Source organism: Nothobranchius furzeri, chromosome 8, assembly GCF_043380555.1.
Source record: "Nothobranchius furzeri strain GRZ-AD chromosome 8, NfurGRZ-RIMD1, whole genome shotgun sequence".
Lineage (NCBI taxonomy): Eukaryota > Metazoa > Chordata > Actinopteri > Cyprinodontiformes > Nothobranchiidae > Nothobranchius > Nothobranchius furzeri.
This window is the reverse complement of record NC_091748.1, coordinates 66,414,398-66,433,636: the sequence shown is the minus strand read 5'-3', so window position 1 is coordinate 66,433,636 and position 19,239 is coordinate 66,414,398. Positions and strand designations below refer to the sequence as shown.

General features: G+C 42.7%; 1 protein-coding gene across 12 annotated transcripts in view; it reads left to right on the top strand.

Moving 5' to 3' along the window:
- The window catches only part of dennd1b (DENN/MADD domain containing 1B), a 127,532-nt gene that overhangs the window by 69,069 nt on the left and 39,224 nt on the right, over nucleotides 1–19,239 (top strand). For all 12 annotated transcript variants that reach the window (XM_015970893.3, XM_015970892.3, XM_070554241.1 and 9 more), the window contains 5 exons: nucleotides 4,074–4,127; nucleotides 4,625–4,735; nucleotides 12,707–12,807; nucleotides 14,741–14,786; nucleotides 16,024–16,125. In XM_015970893.3, the coding sequence (XP_015826379.3) occupies nucleotides 4,074–4,127; nucleotides 4,625–4,735; nucleotides 12,707–12,807; nucleotides 14,741–14,786; nucleotides 16,024–16,125 (414 nt within the window). The remainder of the gene's footprint in view (nucleotides 1–4,073; nucleotides 4,128–4,624; nucleotides 4,736–12,706; nucleotides 12,808–14,740; nucleotides 14,787–16,023; nucleotides 16,126–19,239) is intronic.

Here is a 19,239-nt window from a genome sequence, read left to right as displayed (position 1 = left end):
TTTTTCTTCTTCTCTTTATGTTTAAAGCAAAGGCAATTGTGTTAAAGAATCTGCTTGATGCCTTTCCAGTTAACCCACTTTCAGTGTTATTTTTTTGTATAAACAAGTCTTAGAAAGAGGAAGAAAAAAGGGAGATGAGCAAGCAAACAGCCAGTGAACGTCATGGTTGTGTTGAGGAGTGCAGCTTTTTGATTATCACAGTGCCATGAATTAGTAGTGGACCAACAGAGGAGCGTTATTTAACTAACAAAGTACAAGAGCAACAAAAAAGGGAATCAGCTGTTCTGGTGGTGATTTATGTGGTTGTCCTCAGTCTCAGAGGTGTGACCCGGCCCGGATTTATTTACATCTGCTCGTTTTATTCCCATTATTGTTATTCCTAGTTCTGTCAAATCGTAAAATAGGATTATTTTGGGCCTGGTCTGGTTTTACAACACTCACCCCTCCCCTCGGATATCTTCCCTGAGACGCTTCTGCCGGTGTCGGTACAGGATCTGCTCGGGTGCAGGATCGGCTCGGCGTCCTTCGACTGCCGATGACGTCAAAGTAGTTGATTGGCTGAACATGAAGCTTACGGAAGTGACGTTATCACGTTATGATTTTGATTGGTCAGAACAAATTTGCGGTCGTAGCCTTAGCGGTTGTAGTCCTGTAGTCCAAAAATCAACACTTTTTGGAGAAAATGTGTTTGAATTTCTAAAGGAAATGTAAAATATAAGCAAATGGTAAACGGTGACCCCCAAAAGCTCTTGATGTTGATGAAATGGGGCAAAATGAAATCTAAGAACTTTATTGAAAGACACCAAGGATTATTTTGAGTCAAAGAATGTATTTAGATAACAACTAAGGAAATATACAGACGAGCTCCACATTAATACAAACAGATATGGCTTCACATATAAGAACTGTTCTATATTTTGTCAGTCCGATGTTGGTTTTATGCAGTTTCACATTCTTTACAAAACAAAGATAATGTGGTGTTTTATTAACAAATTACAATTATAAAGAAAAACATTTAGGTGTTAACAAACAAGAATTTATTAACAAAACTGCTGATGTCTTTCTAAAACGTGTGTGTGAAAGCCGAGTAGCTTTGCAGTAATGTGACGTCATCGGCAGTCGAAGGACCCCGAGCCGATCCTGTACCGACACCGGCGCTAAAAACCAGTCGCTGTTTCTAGGTCCAAACGTCTTTTGTCTCAGGTACTTTAACCTCTAACCAAACATCTGTGTTACTTTAAATAAAATAAAGAATAAGTGCACCAGTATTCACATGTTTCAAAACAGCAAACCGTCCATCTTTTTTTCTCTCCTTCCTTTTGAATCACTCTGGGTTACTTTAAATTAGCTTAGCAAATGTAATAAATGATTCTGTCATATTAAAGGTGTGGTTCACTCAAAGTTAAGTTAAAGTAAAAGTCCCATCAGTTGTCACACACACACTGATGTGTGTGTGAAATTTGTTCGCTGCATTTGACCCATCCTCTAGAGGAGTGGTGAGCTGCAGACACAGCCTCACTCAGGAACCATTTGGTAGTTTAACCCCCCCCCCCCCACCCCCCACCCCCTTAATGCTGAGTGTCACGCAGCGAGGCATTGGGTCCCTTTTTTTTTTTTTTTTTCAAAGTCTCTGGTTATGACCCGATCAGGAATTGAACCCTGATCTCCCAGCCTCAGGGCAGACACTCTTCCACTATGCCACTCAGCTGGTCAACCAACTGAAAACCAATTTTAAAATTATTTTTGATTATAATTTGTCACTCTGATATTTTCATGCAAGCTGAACATGAAAATAGTCTCCTACATCTATCTCCTGCATTAGCTTCTGACAGAAAATAAACAGGGAAACTCTAGGATTGGGAAGGCCTGACAGTGTGACATCACACTGTCACTTAACGTTCATGGACTCACCCATCTTGATTCATGACAGTTGTTGGTTTAGCGTCCAGGAAACAACAGGGAACGTCTTGGCAAGTAGAAGCTAACTGTTAGCATTAGCAACTCCACCACTCAGCAAAACTCCTTCAGGCTTGTGTTATTTGTGGAGATAAAACATCAACGTTGCAGAGCAAACAGAGTCAGTGGTAGAATTGTGTTGCTGTTATCCAATCAGAGGTGAGATGTCCATATATCAGGAAATAAGACTCCAAATTCTGCTGTCTGAAGCTCCTCTGATCTGGAAATCTGCTGGATCCTGAAACAGGTGCACCAGGGATTTTTGTCCCCAGATACAACTTACAAGGCATTTATTCCTACTAGAGACCTCTGCAATCGTATCGATTAAACAAGTGAACCACACCTTTAATAAATTATTCAGTCATATTAAAGCAAATTTTTAATGGAAACCAGCATTAAAGCACCTGATCACTTCTGACAGAACACTTACCTTTCATTCATTCTTTAAAATAAATAATCCAGCTGCTGCAACATAAAACAAACAGCAGGTCTGGCTCTAAACCACCACACAAGAACACAATGGTAAAGGTAGCTGTGCAACATCTGAATAAAAGTCCGACCCTTATATCTTACACCTTTAAATAAATCTACTTGTCATATAAAAGGGCATGTAGGTGTAGAAAACATGCGTGCACATTTATCTTTTGTCTTGAGGGGGAAACACACCCTGGATGTTGGTTCCAGTTTGTTTGTGGTGCCTCTTCATCTCGATTAAGCTTTGCTCAGCTACAACAATGACCGTCCTCTGGGAATTACACGAGTGTTTACTCATAATAATTGTTCTAACCTTTGTGTTTCTTACTGCACATGCACTGAGGGAGGAAAATATTTAGCTTATTTGTGGATAGTTAAATATTAGTCTTTATTTTTAGCCCTTGCTAATCCGATTTCTGGCAGCTGATTGTAATGTCTGGCTGCTGAGTGAATTTTTAATTGTGGTAAAGTTATAGGTCCTGATTTGGTTATTGAAAATGAGACAAAGCTTAATCGGCTGTGAGAATGGGATTTTTTAAAGATGATTATCTTAAAAAAATAAACCCCAGATAAAATAATTCTAATAAAATGATAATTTCCATGATTGTTTTTGCAGCTCGTCTGCAGCTGTTATTCTTTTCTTTTTGATTTCTTTTCTTGGATTCTCTTTAATCAGAGACTTTCTAGGTTGAAGGTTTTTTGTTTTTAATTATTGCATAGTCTCAATTATTATTCATGTTACATATTTGTGTTAGGCTTTTCTTCATGAACTTCTGATGTTTAATATTTCATCCTTTCAGCACTCGTTTCAGTCCGTGGGTTTAATATTCAGTCTGAATGTTGAGCTCGGTGTTGTTCTTCCTCCAGACGAAGTTCTCAACTATCGGAGGAAACAACTGATGTTTATTTGTTTTGCGTTATGAGATGCAATAAATGCAAACTATTTTACTACATCTTTTGAATTCTAGTCACAAGACAGAAGTAAGATTTTACTTTTAAACATGAATGTGGTGTTTAACCGCGGTGGATTTTAGAGCCAAATGGCAACAGATGGTTGAGCGATGGCCCAGAGAAATGCAGGTGTACTGAGGATACGTGTGTGTGTGTGTGTGTGTGTGTGTGTGTGTGTGTGTGTTTCTGGTGGTGGTATGTCTACCTCTAAACAGCACCTCTCTCAGGCCCCCTTGATCTGAACACTGAACCTGCCCTGCTCTCCCAAAGTGAGACAGGCAGCCCTGTGATCCTCTAAACAACCTGAGTGTATGTGCATGTGCACATCTACTTTTCTGTGCACGTGTGTGTTGGTGCGCCCGCAAACCCCTTTAATGCTTAAATAAAGACAGTTTTCCACCGGAGACATCAACACAGTGTGTGTGTCTGTTGGGAGCAGAGTTGCTATTGAGCTTTCTCTGTTCTGCAGGCCTGATAAAAGCATCGCCACAGTTCAGACACCAGCTCAGCAATTCATATAGACAGAGCAGAAGATAAGTCATAAATCATAGAACAAAGTGAACGGCCTTTTTCTCCCTTCTTCCCCTCATTCTCTTCTGAATAAGTGGTATGCTTCACTTGTGACCTTCCCTCTTCTTTTTCCTGCATGTTTGTGTGTGTGTGTGTTTTTATTTTTTTCTATTTCTTTGCAGCACTCCTACTTCATCGCCCCGGATATCAATGGACTGCCAACTATCCCTGAGAGTGTAAGTGCTCACAGAAAAGAAACAGAGAGACGAAGGGAGATAAAGAAAAATCGCTCCCTTATGGAAACATCTCTGCCTCTAATCGTTTTTAATCTAATACACATGTCACCGTTTGAAATTATTGCATCACACTCTTGTCTCCGTTTTAGCTCCTGCAGTGTTTTGTGCTTTAATGTTGAAGTTCGGTGATTGGCACTGAAGATTCAAACTGAGCTCAAGTTCTTTGTTGATTTTTTTTATTCAAATTTAAGCTTAAATCTTTATGGGAAGGGACGCTGGGTGACAACAGTTATCACTCTCACTGAGTGAAATCTGATCTGGTTTTCAAGCATGACGTTTTCTATCAAACACATCAAAACAGAAGAAAGTCGTTTTCTGACCATTTGTTTTTAATATACATCTGTTTTCTCTGTGCATAATCGGTGCATAGCTTTGATATTTTACTGTGGTGCAACTTTTAGGAGATCCTGATGAATGTTCATGTTTTTTTTTTGCAGAGGAACCTGACTGAGTACTTTGTGGCGGTGGACATCAACAACATGCTTCAACTTTACGCCAGTATGCTGCACGAGCGGCGCATCATTATTACCTCAAGGAAGCTTAGCACTGTGAGTCGATTCTCGCCACGGCGTTTGCTCATCTCCATACAAATGTTGTCACACCAGAGCTTTAATACCAAAGCTCCAAATGAGTTGGAAAACATCTAAAATACGAGGGTGAATTTCATGTTGTGGGTTATAAGTAAGAAGGATTTTGCCGTGTCTTTTGTGAGTTCTTTGATTTAAGGAAACACTCAGAAAGTTACAATTGGAGTCATCGTCATTCAAGATGGCCACTATTCTTCCTTACAAACGCTGTAATGGCTGTATCTCATTCTAGATCACAGCTGTGTCCAGATGTGGAGGTAGCATCTTTGTAAGGACCCGTCCTACCCGGTCCACTTTGGTTGGGTCCGTTTCCCATTACTAACTGGAATTGGCTTTGAATTTGGACGTTCTATAGATTTCATACCTCGGGGTAGATCCCGTCGCTTAGCAACTGTGACGCTAAACAGAAGTTAAAACTACACTTAGCTGCAATACATGGAGAAATGTGAGAAATCCAACACAAGCTGGTTTATGAGTTATTCTTGTTTTTGACAGAAAGCATTACAAACAAAAACGATTAAAGCCAAACAACACAACCGCTTTAAGCTTCTCATTTTATATCGACAGATTTAACTTTTTATCTTCTCCTGCTTCGTCCGCCATTATTACAAGAGCAAAAATGTCCTGTTGGGTCTGCGATGAATCCTGGAATAGCCTTAGCCAATATGGACACTCCAGACTTGTCCCTGAAATTTGAGGACACATTTTGAGCATCCTTCAATATTTGACAGCCTTGTCGCTTTGCTGTAATGTAATCAGACCTAAAGTGCAGACTTGGAAGGAGGCATCTGCTGAATTTAGACGACGATGAAGTGTTAAAATTTAGTGTTGTAGCTCTGTGAGTGTTGTACATTGTTTGAGATCATGTCATAAACTTGTGGTGTTGTTATACTCGACCCTGCTGTCTGGCCTTGAAGACTGTGGAACTAAGCATGTTTACATGCTTTGATGTGTACAAACTATATTTTTAGATACAATATTTTTATTGGTTTGGACTTTAGTCTCTTTAGAATTTTCCATAATAAAAGAAAACCTATTTATGAATCACCTGCTGATGAAAAATAATCTTCCGTCGTTGACTCTTTCCATGCATGAAATGTGGACAGAATCAAAAGCGCAACAAAGGAAACGGTGGCCTCTGTAAACATTTAAATAAAAACCCTAAAATGAGCTTCTAGTAGATATTGCTAAAGTTAAATCCCTGGTGAAGTAAGTGGAAGAGAACTTTTCTAATTCTATCATGCAAAGTGGGTTTATTTCAGATTCAGACACAAATTACAAAGATTGTAACTCAAACATCGGACTTCTTAATAGATTGAACATGATCCCCCTCATCAATATTCCAGCAGGATTTCAAACCCTAAATATTACCATAAGAATATTTATCTGAAACCGTACACAAACACACACACACACACTCACACACACACTGACAAGCTGGGAAATCCACTCTGCAGCTGAGTTATAGCTCTGTTAGTTCTATATAGCAGCACCGTATTTATGTGCAAAATGCCTTTAAATTATCTGTTATTAGACTTTTTAACTCTAGCTCGTAATTTTAAAAGTAATTTCTGTCTGTGTGCATGTGCGTCTGGGGGGAGGAACATTGTGTGTTTTTCTCCGCCTCGTTATCTTTGCAGCTGATGAAGCTGAGCCGAACATAAATGACAGATTAGATGGGAGAGGGAAGTGATGTCATCCGAGTGTTATCTGTAGCGTAGCTGCCCCTGCCAACACATCTGTAAGTCTGCAGAAGCCTTAACAGCTGGGGGTCTTTGGTGGTGTTGGGCGCTGCAGGGAAGAGTTCCCAAGGTCTCTGGTTGGAGCTATAATCAGGAGGAGCTGTAAAGATTACCTGTCCCTCTGAGAATTTCACCTGTCTCCCCCAGCTCCTTTAGACCTCTGCTGAGGGTTTAGGCAGCACACTGAGCTGCGACACAAGCAGTGCATGATGTAAATTATCAAACTCGAGGGTGAGAGTGTTTTTCTTTTTCACAAGAAGCGAGATCAGTGGGGGGGGGATTTTTGTCTATGATTTATAGTTTTCCTCAGCTTAAAGACGAATCATGGCTTGTTTTTAGCACGAATGTACGCCGACAGAATATTTTAAGAGCCTCCACATCAGACCTTTACCTCGGCAAGCCTTTCATCCTCTGCAATTCTTCATCCACTCGTCTATCCATCCGTCTTCCTCGGGGAGAAGTGTTTGGTTTGGTAGCGATACATGTCAGGCAATATAGTACAAAGATATTCTCACATCCCCAGTGGGATTACAAGCAGGCCTAATGTTATTACGGCTCCTGTGATGTGTTATTTTTTGCTGTTGGGGTAGCTTGACCTTGTAGTTCAAGCGAAAATGGCTGCCATGATTCTTGTACCCAGCTAAGTGTATACACGCCTAACTGAAAATATCTGCTCTCATTATCCACGCCATTCTCATGTGATCAAACACCTTACAGGATGAGAAATGTGTAATTGCTGTCAGAGTTCGTTGCGGCGTTGCGTTGAAATGAGAGTTATCAGTCACCGGATGTACAGGTAATGTTTCTGATTCCCACAGATGGAGACCCGAGGTATTGTTGGGAGCGTCGTTAGTTCCATCCAGCTGCTTTTCACCACCTCCGCTTTTTCTTGCATCTCAGCCAGGCAGAAACAAGGGAAAGAGAGTGAAAAACACACACATGCACGTATATATATATCCTCAGACTTCTGGAGGTGCTGCCTGTGTTAAAGCCCCGCTGAACCCAGCGTGTCAGTTTGTCGGTACGTGAGTGCCACGTCTCGCAAGCAGCCAAAAGCAAACGAATAAATCATGATCTTACAAGCGCGCTGGCTGACTTATTGCTGTTTTGTGACCAGAGGTGAACGGTATCACAGATTTTAAAGAGCCGGTTGGTTGTGGTGCAGGGGCGGGAGCCAGCCGTGTGTGCAGCCCTGTCATAGGCCCGTATAATAGTGGTGCTTCGGCCCTTCTTTAACTAGTCAGTTGGGAGGACCCCATCTCCATCAGCCCCCACCAGCCCCCTTATCTTTCATCTACCGAGGCCCCCCAGCTCTGAAACCCAGCCTCTGCCCTGCCGCTCACCCAGGCTCTCACAGCCCAGCCCCAGTGCCGGCTGACAGCAGCCCCTCTCATCAGGCTGTCAGGCCTATGCTAACAAGGAGCTATCCATCCACCGTGCCCCAGAGTGCCAGCTGTCTCTCGGTTTCCAGCTTTTTTCCTCTGTTGTTCCTCTTCTCTGTTTCTCCCTGCCTTTCTCGTCTCCCTCCGTCTTAGTTATTCTTTCGCTGTGACATATTATTTTCTGTCCATCTGTCTCTCACTCTCTTTCTTTCTGACATCGCCTCCCTCTTCCTGGGAGTCTTAATGTGTCTTTCTGTTGTTGGGTAACTAGAACATCAGGACATCCTCCCCCTCCATCCCTTCCCCTCTGTGTCCGCAATAGACTTATCTGTCCAATGCCGTGTGTGTGTGTGTGCTCACAGGTGTTTGTACCTTCTGCCTCCTGTCTTTGAGTGTTCAACATTGTGCGTGTGTGTGGCCCGGTGTTAGCTGGTGTCCCGTATGCCCTCCTCTCCTCTCCTCTCCTCTCCCAGTGCCTCCTTCCTGTTTGTGGCACAGTTGCATCATACCAGGCCTGACTCCAGCATTTGTCAACACACACAAAAAAAGCAGAGCGAGCATAACTGGTGACTTGGCACCAAAGGGGGTAACGAGAAGGGCAAACACAGCAATAAAGATAGAGAATAAATGAAGAGCTGGAATCCAGCAGAGGGACATCAGGAAAACCAACTTGGGATGAGGTTTAGGGTTTCAGAGGGAGAAGAGGACGGATTTGGGGCAACAGATAGGGATGGAGTTGGAGGAAAAGGCTAGCTGAAGGGAAGTGAGCGTTTAAGGCTGGTGTGAGGAGGTCAAGAGCAAATATGTTTTCACCATTCCTCCTGTCACATTAAATTACACCAGCTGCAGCTATGTGTGCTGCAAAGTTGAACATGTGCAAAACGATTCTTCTCAAAACACGACAACACGGGTTAAACTGCTGAGGAAAAGTTGGAGCTGATGAAGCTCGCTGCCTTGTGAGACACGAGAGGAACTGCAGACGTATTTCTGTTATGAGAGATGTTGTCTCACACTAGCTTTAACGAGAGGTTGTACGTTAATCTGGATCAGTCGCTTGCTTAAGATGAAGGGTCAAATAAAAGTGAATGTTCCGGTTCATAGATGTCACACGATGAGAGCAGGGCATCAGCTGGAAAATCTTAAAGACTGGATCGGTTTTTAAAATCTACCTCTGAAGGATCATTTTAATATAGTCTTATGATTCTTTATTCAGTAAAACAGCATTGGGCGCTTTTGTTTATGTCACAGGTTTCAAACATGGTGACCTCCGGTGTTGTTTTCACTTTCAAGTTTCTGTTCAGATTTCATCGCTGAACTTTATTCCTCCTCCTTCACCCCCTCACGTCTGCTTCTGTCTCTGTGTCCGTCCCGTCTCTCGCTGTCCTCCCTTTAGTTTCACTCAATGGGTCTGCAGAAACCAGTGTTGGTGTGGACACTTTCTGTCTAAGCCACAGCTCACTAAAACGCTCTCAGGGCAGAACCAAAGACCTTGACTGCTTTTTGAAGCAAGCTGTCGCTGTATAATCAGTTAGCTTCTCTCAGCGGAGGGGGCAACACATACACATACGGTATAAGCGGCAGGCAGCCCCTCATTACCGGGCAGAGCCCTGGTCCCTGAGGGCTGGACCCGGCACCTAATCCTGTATTTGTTCTTGGGGACTGTATCTGTGATTCTCCATTGAATGGAATATTAAGCACCCAGGTCTTTTGTGGAGCGTGTAAGCCATTTGGCTCCACTCATCTATTATTTATCAGCCTGGCAAATATTTTATCAGCCTTAGCCTCTCATGACCCACTCTCATGTGAAGCCCGCCTCTAAATGAAGAAAAAGAGGGAAAAAAGGGATATGATTTTTTTTTTGTTTCAATTTATCCTCCTCCTACTTTTTTGCCTCATTTGTTCTAAAACATGGACAAGGACACCAGGATTTAGATTCATCTAAGTTAGAGGAGCAAGTATGTGAAGTATTCCTGTGAAGTTCCTTCCAAGTGACCTTATCTGAGACACTCTGCTGCTACCATCTCTGTGGGAGATAACAAATAAAATACAAAGGAAATCTAGATTTGTGTAATAAATCTTAATCTTGGTTTCGGGACTCCCTTTCTCAGCCGGCTCCCCCAAGCCCAGCCGCCCAGCCCGGGAAGAAGAGAGGCACAGAGAGGCTCTTGTTTTCACTTTCAACCTGAGAGTAAATCATGCCAGTTGGGGGGCTCACCTTGAGGCCTGGTGGAGATAATTGGAGTTGGTTAGCGAGGTGTTCTGTGCCATTACCTCCTGGTACCAGCAATGGCTGGGGCTTGTCTCGCACTCCCAGAGGAGGAATACACCAGCCTGTTGGCGATTCACTCAGTGTGTGCATGCGTGCATGTGTGTGTGTGTGTGTGTGTATGTCGTTGTGAATTCACAGGCAGATTGGTGACCTCTCTTCATCACGATTTAATGGCCCCTTACTATCATCACTTTAGGAAAAGGAGAAGGGTGTGATAGTTCTGATAGCCGCTTTTCCACCAAGCGCTTCACTTCCACTCATTAATATTCATAGCATTGATTTATTTTCAGAATTAACAAAAAAAAACTGTTTGCCAAGAAATTAATCCTGACAGGAGTGTGGCATTGTTGTTTCATTTGAAGACAGCAGGAAGCAGAAATATGCATATGCAGATACACGGAGCAAGACACCAATTAAATGTTGATTAAGTCTTAAGTAGTGTGTGTGTGTGTGTGTGTGTGTGTGTGTGTGTGTGTGTGTGTGTGTGTGTGTGTGTGTGTGTGTGTGTGTGTGTGTGTGTGTGTGTGTGTGTGTGTGTGTGTGTGTGTGTGTGTGTGTGTGTGTGTGTGTGTGTGTGTGTGTGTGTGTGACAATAAGAAAAAAATCATTGCTGTTTGTTTCCTGGCTGATATGAAAAATGAATGCAGTTAAAACCTTAAAACAAACAGGCAAGGAGGGGGGCTCACATGCACACACACACACGTTTTTATTTTGTGATCTTTTAGGCGCCTGAGCTGGATCTGAGGGTGAATTCAGATGGGCGGGGCCCTCCCTCTCTTCCTCCAGCGGTGGTTGTTATCAGCCAGCGAGCTCACCCGCTTTTGGCCGGTCAATTGTGACATTGTGTGTGTGTCAGCGAGCAGGGGGTCTCCTGGTAGTTGTGCGTGTGTGATAGTGTGTGTCCGCTTCACACATAGGCTGTGAAGCTGCACCAGTGTAACAGCGGCTGCTGCTACGGGGTCCCGGCGGTATTGGCCTAGCCCGCAGTCTCTCTTGGCTAACTCATGTTTCATTCTTTGGCAATTTGCCCTAATGAAGTCCCGCAGGAGCCCCTCAGACCTCTGTTCTCTTTCCATATTTAATCATGTTATTTTAATCTGGGGGATGAGCTAACGCCTCTGTCTCCTGCTGAGTGTGTGTGTGTGCGTGTGTGTGCTGCAGGTCATTACTATCGCTGCGTTTTCATGACATGAGATGTCAAGTAGGGGATGTTTGCTTTAAGACAATAGGAGACGAAGACTTTAATTCTGTGCGTAACATTGGTTTGACAACGTAGAAAGCATGGCTGAAAAGCCGTGTCATCCCAGCGATTGCTGCTCATTATTTGTTAAAAAAAAAGATGAATTATTCTATATTTGCTCGTGTATTTTGTCAGTCATCATGTTTGGAGAAATTTTGATTTTTACTGCCTCTGTCAGCCCGCCCCCCCACCCCCCCCCCCACCCCCCCCCCCCCCCTTTTTTTTTTTTTTTGCCATTTGTGCAGGTCACAGCCGGTCACAGCACAGTCCGACCCTAACAGCAGCTAATTATCAAACCAGAGCGGGTCAGGTTAATGCTTTAGATTGTGTTTTTATAATAGAATATCTTGTACAAAACTTTTGTTTGCACTGATGACCCACACAAAATCAACACCGAGAACACAACTGTGTGCAGGTTTACTGTGTAAAACAAGTGTTGTCTGTCTTTAGATGAATTTATTCAGGAGTTTTCACGTCAATCTTTCTGTCTTGTGTTGCGTCTCTGTCATGGAGGTCAAGAACGGCTGCTGCCAGCTGGTTGATGCTCGGCTAAAAGCCTTTTCTCCAGCTCGACCACCGTTAGCTAGCAGGTCATGTGTTTATGACAACTACTCTTGACGTGTCGGGGCTTTTGCTTGTGAACAAGAAAAAGAAAGTCTAATCAGAGCTCCTTCAGAGTCTATGAAAGTGTGAAATGTCTTTTTTTTTTTTTGCAGCTCTTGATAAGTTTGGCAGAAGTGAAAAAAAACCAGTTGGGAAAAGTTATTTTTCTTTAGCCTTTTCTCATTTTTCTGTTATATAAAGTTTATAAAAAAAAAGACACATTTAAAGAAATCTTTAACCTTTTCAAATGGAATATAAATAACATTTGGATGAGTAAATGTTTTAGAGCTGAAGGTTTTTTGGGATACATGAAATACACCAAAAACGTAGCTGTGAGCTTTTACCTGGTTTTCTCATATAAGGCTTCGTCCATTCAGCACCATAACCCAACAGCAGATATTATTTAAAAATCCCCTGCTTAGTTACAAATGAACCTTCATAGTAATTATAGAATTTTAAAAACTAGTTAAAACATCTTAAAAGTAAAAGTTTGCTTTAAAATGACTCAGAAATGCTCTAAAAAATGTGAAAATTTGAGTCTAGAAAGTCTGAAAATTTGAAACTGAAGGGGTAAAAGCTGTTGAGACTCGTTCACATCTGATGACACAGTTAAATGTTTGTATATTTAGTGGAACATCAAATGTTTTAGATTAATTAAAGGAGTTTTGTGTTGTGTGGTTTTCTTTCTTTGTGTAGTTAACTGCGTGTGTCCATGGTGCAGCGGTTATGCTCTATCCAATGTACTGGCAGCACATCTTCATCCCCGTGCTGCCCCCGCATCTTCTGGACTACTGCTGGTGAGGCTGGCCTCCTTTAAAGCACACACACACACACACACACACGCACGCGCACGCACGCACGCGCACGCACGCACGCACACACACACACCGTATGATTTTTAAAAGATGTTTTTTCTGCTCTGCCACTGTCTCTGATGTCTATGGACACACACACACATTCCATGGCCCCTGTGCTGGTTCTGCACCTATCCAGCTCAGCCATCTAAGTCCTCCGTGTTGAAGCGCAGCCACACACACTTTCCCACTCTGTCTTCATCTTCTTGGTTCTCCGGTAGCACGCCTTCCTTCTGTGGCTCCGTTCATAATGAACGGACCGGATCACCTTACTCTATATTTTATGCCAGTGCGAGCTCCACGCTCTCATCATCCCAGCTCTCTCAGGGGTTCATTAACTCCCATTCAACACAAATCCAACAAATCTGAACCAGCCTGATTGAAGCTGAGTGGAGAGTAGAAGTAACATGTACAAATCTACATGCGTTCAGGTCAGATCGCACTGGTGCGATGTAGAAGGATTTCTATAATTTTTTATATCAGAGCTCTTCCTGTGCAGTGCTTTAGCAGGAGGGACAGATCAGCTTAGGGAAACTATTCATCACTGACAGCCAAATGTGGTTTCAAACACTCTGCTAAGGCTCATCGTTATCTTATTCAATAACAAGGGTGTCTTCATGCCCCAGTGTGATCGCTAAATCAAATAAGACGTGGGTTTGTCTTGGTGCACATATCACGGAGGATTTATAAAAGTCAGAGCTGCACATGCATGCAGCTGTGATGCAGAGCCACAGGCCTGCTGTGGGGTTATTACTCTTTTCTGTTGCTTTTAAGTTGATTTAAGCAAGCCTGTAGCCTCTGAGTAACTCTGACCTAATGCCATCCCACCGTTACAGCCTCAATTAAATCACACCTTTACAATAATCATTAGCGCTCTTTTAGGTGATTTATTCATTCAAATGGTTAAAAACAATGTTGTATTTTCATACATTTGTCCGTCACCAGTTTTGAAAACAAAACATTTTTATTAGTGATGCACCGATATGAAACTTGGGCCAATACCATTATCCGATATCAAGATCGCTGTTATGGCTGATTACCAATGTTTGTCGATACCGATGTACTGACATTAATGCTTCTAAAATCAGCAGATTTAGCATAGAATGAAAATTATTAAAGCTGAGTTTACATTATTATGTACACACCACTCTCATTTAGGGTTCTGAGATGATTTCATTCACTGTTCACGTGACTAAACAATTATACATCACCCCCCTCACCCTCGGAAACAGGCAAACAAATGAAGACGAGATGGAAAAAATATCGATTGTTAATATCGGCCCAGTTTTATTTTTCGAACCGATACCGAAATGTTAAAAAATGACTAACATCGGCCGATATTGATGCCGATATATTGTCCATCCCTAATTTTTATTTACATAAAAATATTATTGTACATTTATAGGACTTGTGGTAGATTTACTACGAATGTCTCCTCTCTCATCATTATAAAAAGACGCTTACTGTATTTTCACCCCGCAGAGGCAGGAAACGTCAGACTGGATTTGTTGTAGCTGCACTTCTAAAAACACCTCGAGTGGTCAGAGCGTTCCCGGTAAAGCCGAACATGTTATGGAAATGAAAAGCTCCTTCTGCTGCCAACGACCTCATCATGTTATGACTTTTACCACTGGAAGATCATTTACACCTCACACATTCAGTTTTACTGTGGTTGGATATATTAGACCTTTATGCAAAAGTCTTTTGTTGACTGGATATAAAATAAAGCTCCAAATCTTTAAATTTAGGACAATATTGTGTTTGTAAGATGAAGAGATGAATTTTGTAGATGGACTGCTCTGGTTATGAAACAATGTGTTCAGTATCGTTTATTACTGTCTGTAACTCTGGTGATAACGGCTCCTCTCATCCTCAGTGCTCCTATGCCATACTTTGTGGGAGTTCATCTCAGCCTCCTGGAGGTACGTTTTGAACTGATGTGTTTTACACTGATTAACACTTTTGCTGTGGGGGCAGATCAGTGATATATTTTTTTTCCTCACAATGAAAATGCAAAGAAAATGTTCTTTTTTTAAAATTATCATTATTATTTCCACAACTGTGATTTTTCTGTTTGTCCTCATCAACTCAATCTATCGCCTCTGTGCCTTCTCAACCAGAAGTACAAAAGACACCGAGCTTCTGCAAACAAAGAGCTTTTCTACTTCATTGTTAAACCTTGTGTTGGTTTGGGGGGGGGGGGGGGGTGCAGGCCGTCATCGGTGTGGCTGTTGTGTGTGAGTGCATGACGCAAGAACGCTCACATTTGCACTTGTGTGTGAGTGTTAGTCTGTAGGTGTGTGTGTATCTGCATATAATGTTATGCGCATGTGTGTTTGTGTGCATGCGTGTGTGTGATACTTGTCTGACAGTTGCGGCAGTGGCAGTATTTATCACACTCTGCATCCGTGACAGACCTTCTTTCCGCCACTACATAATTAGTCCAGATCAGCTTGTGAGCCTCCGCTGCACAGGCTGTCACAAAAGTGACAAACTAGAAATTCACACACTATGCTGCCTCCACCCTCCCCGACACACTCACACACACACACACACACACACACACCTGCCTGCGTCCTCCTACACCACACACTGAAATAATTGTTGAATTTGTCGCCATCAGGATGCGCTCTGCACCGCGCAGCATCACTGTGTTGTTGTTGATGCATGAGGGGTTTTTTTGGTTCTCACAGATTTACAAGCATGTGTTTGTTACATTAAAGATGCTCAATATTTGTTTTATATGCAGTTTTTCATTCTTAATCATAAAAGTGTCTAATAACAGATTTTACAAGTCGCTGCTGCGTTTTATTGTTCAGAGACTGAAGAGAAAAGAGGAAACATCTGCGCCAACTAGAAAATTAAAATCTTTACTTGAAATAAAAGTTTTATTAGAAAAGTCTTGGACTTTAAGACTTTTTGCAGAAATCCAAATCTTAACTTCATATCACTTATAACTTGTGTATTCTGATCATGTCTTACGTGCCAAATACACATAAATGTGTTTGTGTGATAGTAAATGATCAGTTTGAAAATTAAGCGGGATTTAAAATGTGCAAAAATGCATTTTTTTTAAATGATAGAATAAGTCGTTTCTCGTGATTTTAAATACAGGAATTGGATTGACGAGCAGCTTTAGATCATACGTTTCCCTTACAGAGAGTCCGCAGTCGGTCGCTGGAGGACGTGGTCATTCTGAACGTGGACACAAACACCCTGGAGAGTCCTTCTGATGACCTACACAACCTACCCTGTGATGTGGTGAGACACGCACCAACACACACTGGTTTCATCGTCCCGTTACACACACACACACACACACACACGTGCACCACACATCAGTTTCATTTCTCCTCTGATGTTGAATCACACCCGTGTTTGTGCCCACACACGTGGCGCGCAGGAACACGCACGCATCCAGAAACTTGTCAAAGTGTAGCTGCGTCCCCTCCCCACATCATTAATGACTGCAGTTCCAGCTCCTCAGATTGTGGCTGTCTAAAGTAAACTCCCGTTGCGTCGTATGACGCTTGAAGGCACCCAGCTTTCCCCGACCATCACAGGCTTGTGGGGAAATGTGCAACTCCCTTCCCTTCATCTTCATCCATTCTAATCATTATTTCACAAAGTCTTGCGTTTCTGCCTGCCCACTGGCACGTTTCTGAGAACCAGATAGGAGGAGGGAACAAGGCCTAGAAAAGAAAAGGCAGAGATGGGAGATTACGTGGGGGGGTGGGGATGGGAAGAAAGGGGCCAATTACCAGTGTGGGCAGTGAAGCCACCTGCCAGCGCATCGTCTCTTTAATTAATGGAGCGCTGACGCTGGTCAGTGCTACGGGAAGCATCACCATGGCGTCAGGGTCACTCATGAATTTGCACACAACCAGGAAGAACACACACTCTCGTCTACATTGTTTTTGTCCAAGTACGGATGTGTTTGTTTAGTTACTCCTCACAGTGTGTGTATTAAAGCTCCTCTGTGCGATCCCAGCTGAGGCTGTGGAGGCACCATTACCCACGCTGCTAACAGCATATACTGGACTCCTACCCCACCAGCAGAACATAATTCAATCGGCTGCCCAGCAGACCCCAGACCTGCTCACACTCCCACACTTCTCTGGTTCTCCTGATTTAGCAGCGCTCTGCCTACAGTGACTGCTGGTGTGTACGGATGTCTCTTTACTACGGGAGTTCTTTTCTGCACTTTATAACATTTTCTGCCGACTTTCAGTCCCACCTGCCTTGCCTGCCTTATTGCTTCTCCGGCTGCTTGGGTTTCGTGGCACCTGTCTGCCTACTCGTCTCTCTCGCAGTACTTCCCGCCAACCTGGACGTCTCTTGCACCCGCTGTTTGCTTCTCCTACTTCTCTGCCTGCGTGCCTGTCTGGCTGCACTACCTTCTTCTCACTTCCTGCCTGCCTGCCTTTCTGCACCTGGGGGACTGAAGCCCTAAATTAAATTGCAAACCGAGTTTGTCATAAAAAGAGTCGAGTCTTTTGAAAAGCAACAGAAGCAGAGAGAAAAGGCTTTGTCTTTGCCGTGTGATAAATTAAGTGGCAGGCTCAGTGCCTTTTCTCTTTGATCCCCTACTCACCATTTTCCTCCTGACTAATGACAGAGCATAGCCCGCTCATCATGTCACATTACACCACCTGAAGCTGAAACTTCACTGGCATTAATATATTTATCGAAACAAATCGTCATTGTTTTTATTCCCATGCAGTCCCCCCCCCCCAATCTCCTCTAATCTTTCCATAGAGGCTAGCAGATTAATAACAAAGCGAGCAGGTACTAATTGAGAGGAATTCCAGGACTCTTGTTAGTTTGCTTGTTAGTGATGAGGACATGCAGCCTGGCATTTGATGTTAGTGCTCACACACACACACACACACACACACACACACACACACACACTTAAAGCATTGTGCTATTTGCTGATCTGGGGCCTGAAATCCTGACTAATGCTATGGCTGAGCTGCCGCGTGTTGCTTCTGAGCTAATAAAAAAAAAACGTGTGGTTTCTTTCTAATTCTCGCTGCAACACTGGAAATCTTCCAGTCAGAGCAAACCCCGAGCCCCAAAAACAAAGCCCTAATTACGACCCTCACGGTTAAAGTCCAGCGTCACGTTCTGTGCATATACATAAAGCTGAAAACTATTTGAAAGGTGACGGCTACAGGCATTGCTTGCTCGTGTTTCAAGTCCAAAACAAAGTGCTCTGATTTAAACAAACCTTCAGAGATCCGTCTAATTACGCCAGCGCAGGCTGTGAGGACATGTGGACCTGGTTACGTGTCTTGGCTGTCCACTGGCCGGGCTTTTAGCAGAGTCAGAGTTCACAGTTGTCCTAAATTAACGTCCCTCTTTCAGACAGAACCCCTGCTCCAGCTCCACAAGAGCCCGCCCCCTTAACGGTCTCTTCCCACAGCTTCACACATAATATTTCACATTTATTGACTATTACACGTACTACCAAGCCAGTAGCGGTTCCGTTCGGCTAAAGAAGGAAAGATCTAAATAAGAGGGTAATTGGTAACAGGTCAGAAAGGATGCTGCAGTCTTTTGAGAGTCACTATTGATGTTTTTCCAAATAATGGGCGGAAATGTCACATGAATCAGAGGTCTGTCATTAATTGTGTTCCTGCTGCGGATTTGTTGTTTTAATGCAGGTTTTTACAATAAAAGTGACTTCATCGTATTGTTCTATTTACCTTTAGTGTGTGCTTTATGCTGAAGGAGATTTTCCAACCAGCTGAAGCAGAATCTGCTTTAGTCTAATGAATTGAAATATCTATCAAAGCTTTTGTGTTGCTTTATTTTGCTGCTCGTTCTTTTTGTTTAACCCTTATGCTAATGCTCAGTGTTACTCTGTCAAAAACAGGGTGTGCTTTAAACTCCACGTGTTTGCATATCGGAAAAGTTCAGCCTAAAGTTCCAATAGTTTCCTACATTAGTGGTGATCTCAAAGAGACATGCTTTGTCAGTAAAATCAATGTGTTGACAAGCACACCCAGAAGAAATACTCTATATAAAAAAACACACGTTTCCCCTGAAAGATCAAGGTATTTTCAGTTTCTTTTTGCGAGATCCACGGTTTTTTCCCCCTTCCACAGAGTTTGCGCTGATAAAGTTATAATTGACTTTTGGTCGGTGGAGTTGTTTACCTCGCTAGTCATTAAAACTATCCAAGAATAGCAAATTAGGTGTCTGTTAATTCTGAAAACAAACAGAGTGTGACTGAATCTGATTTTTATTTGATCCCGGCAACTGATCTCAAACCAATGACAGAATTTTTTTCATGTATTATTCTTTCTGTGCCTCATATTCAAGTTGAGGAGCTACAATGCAGCTTATATCTTTATTTTCAGATGCTCC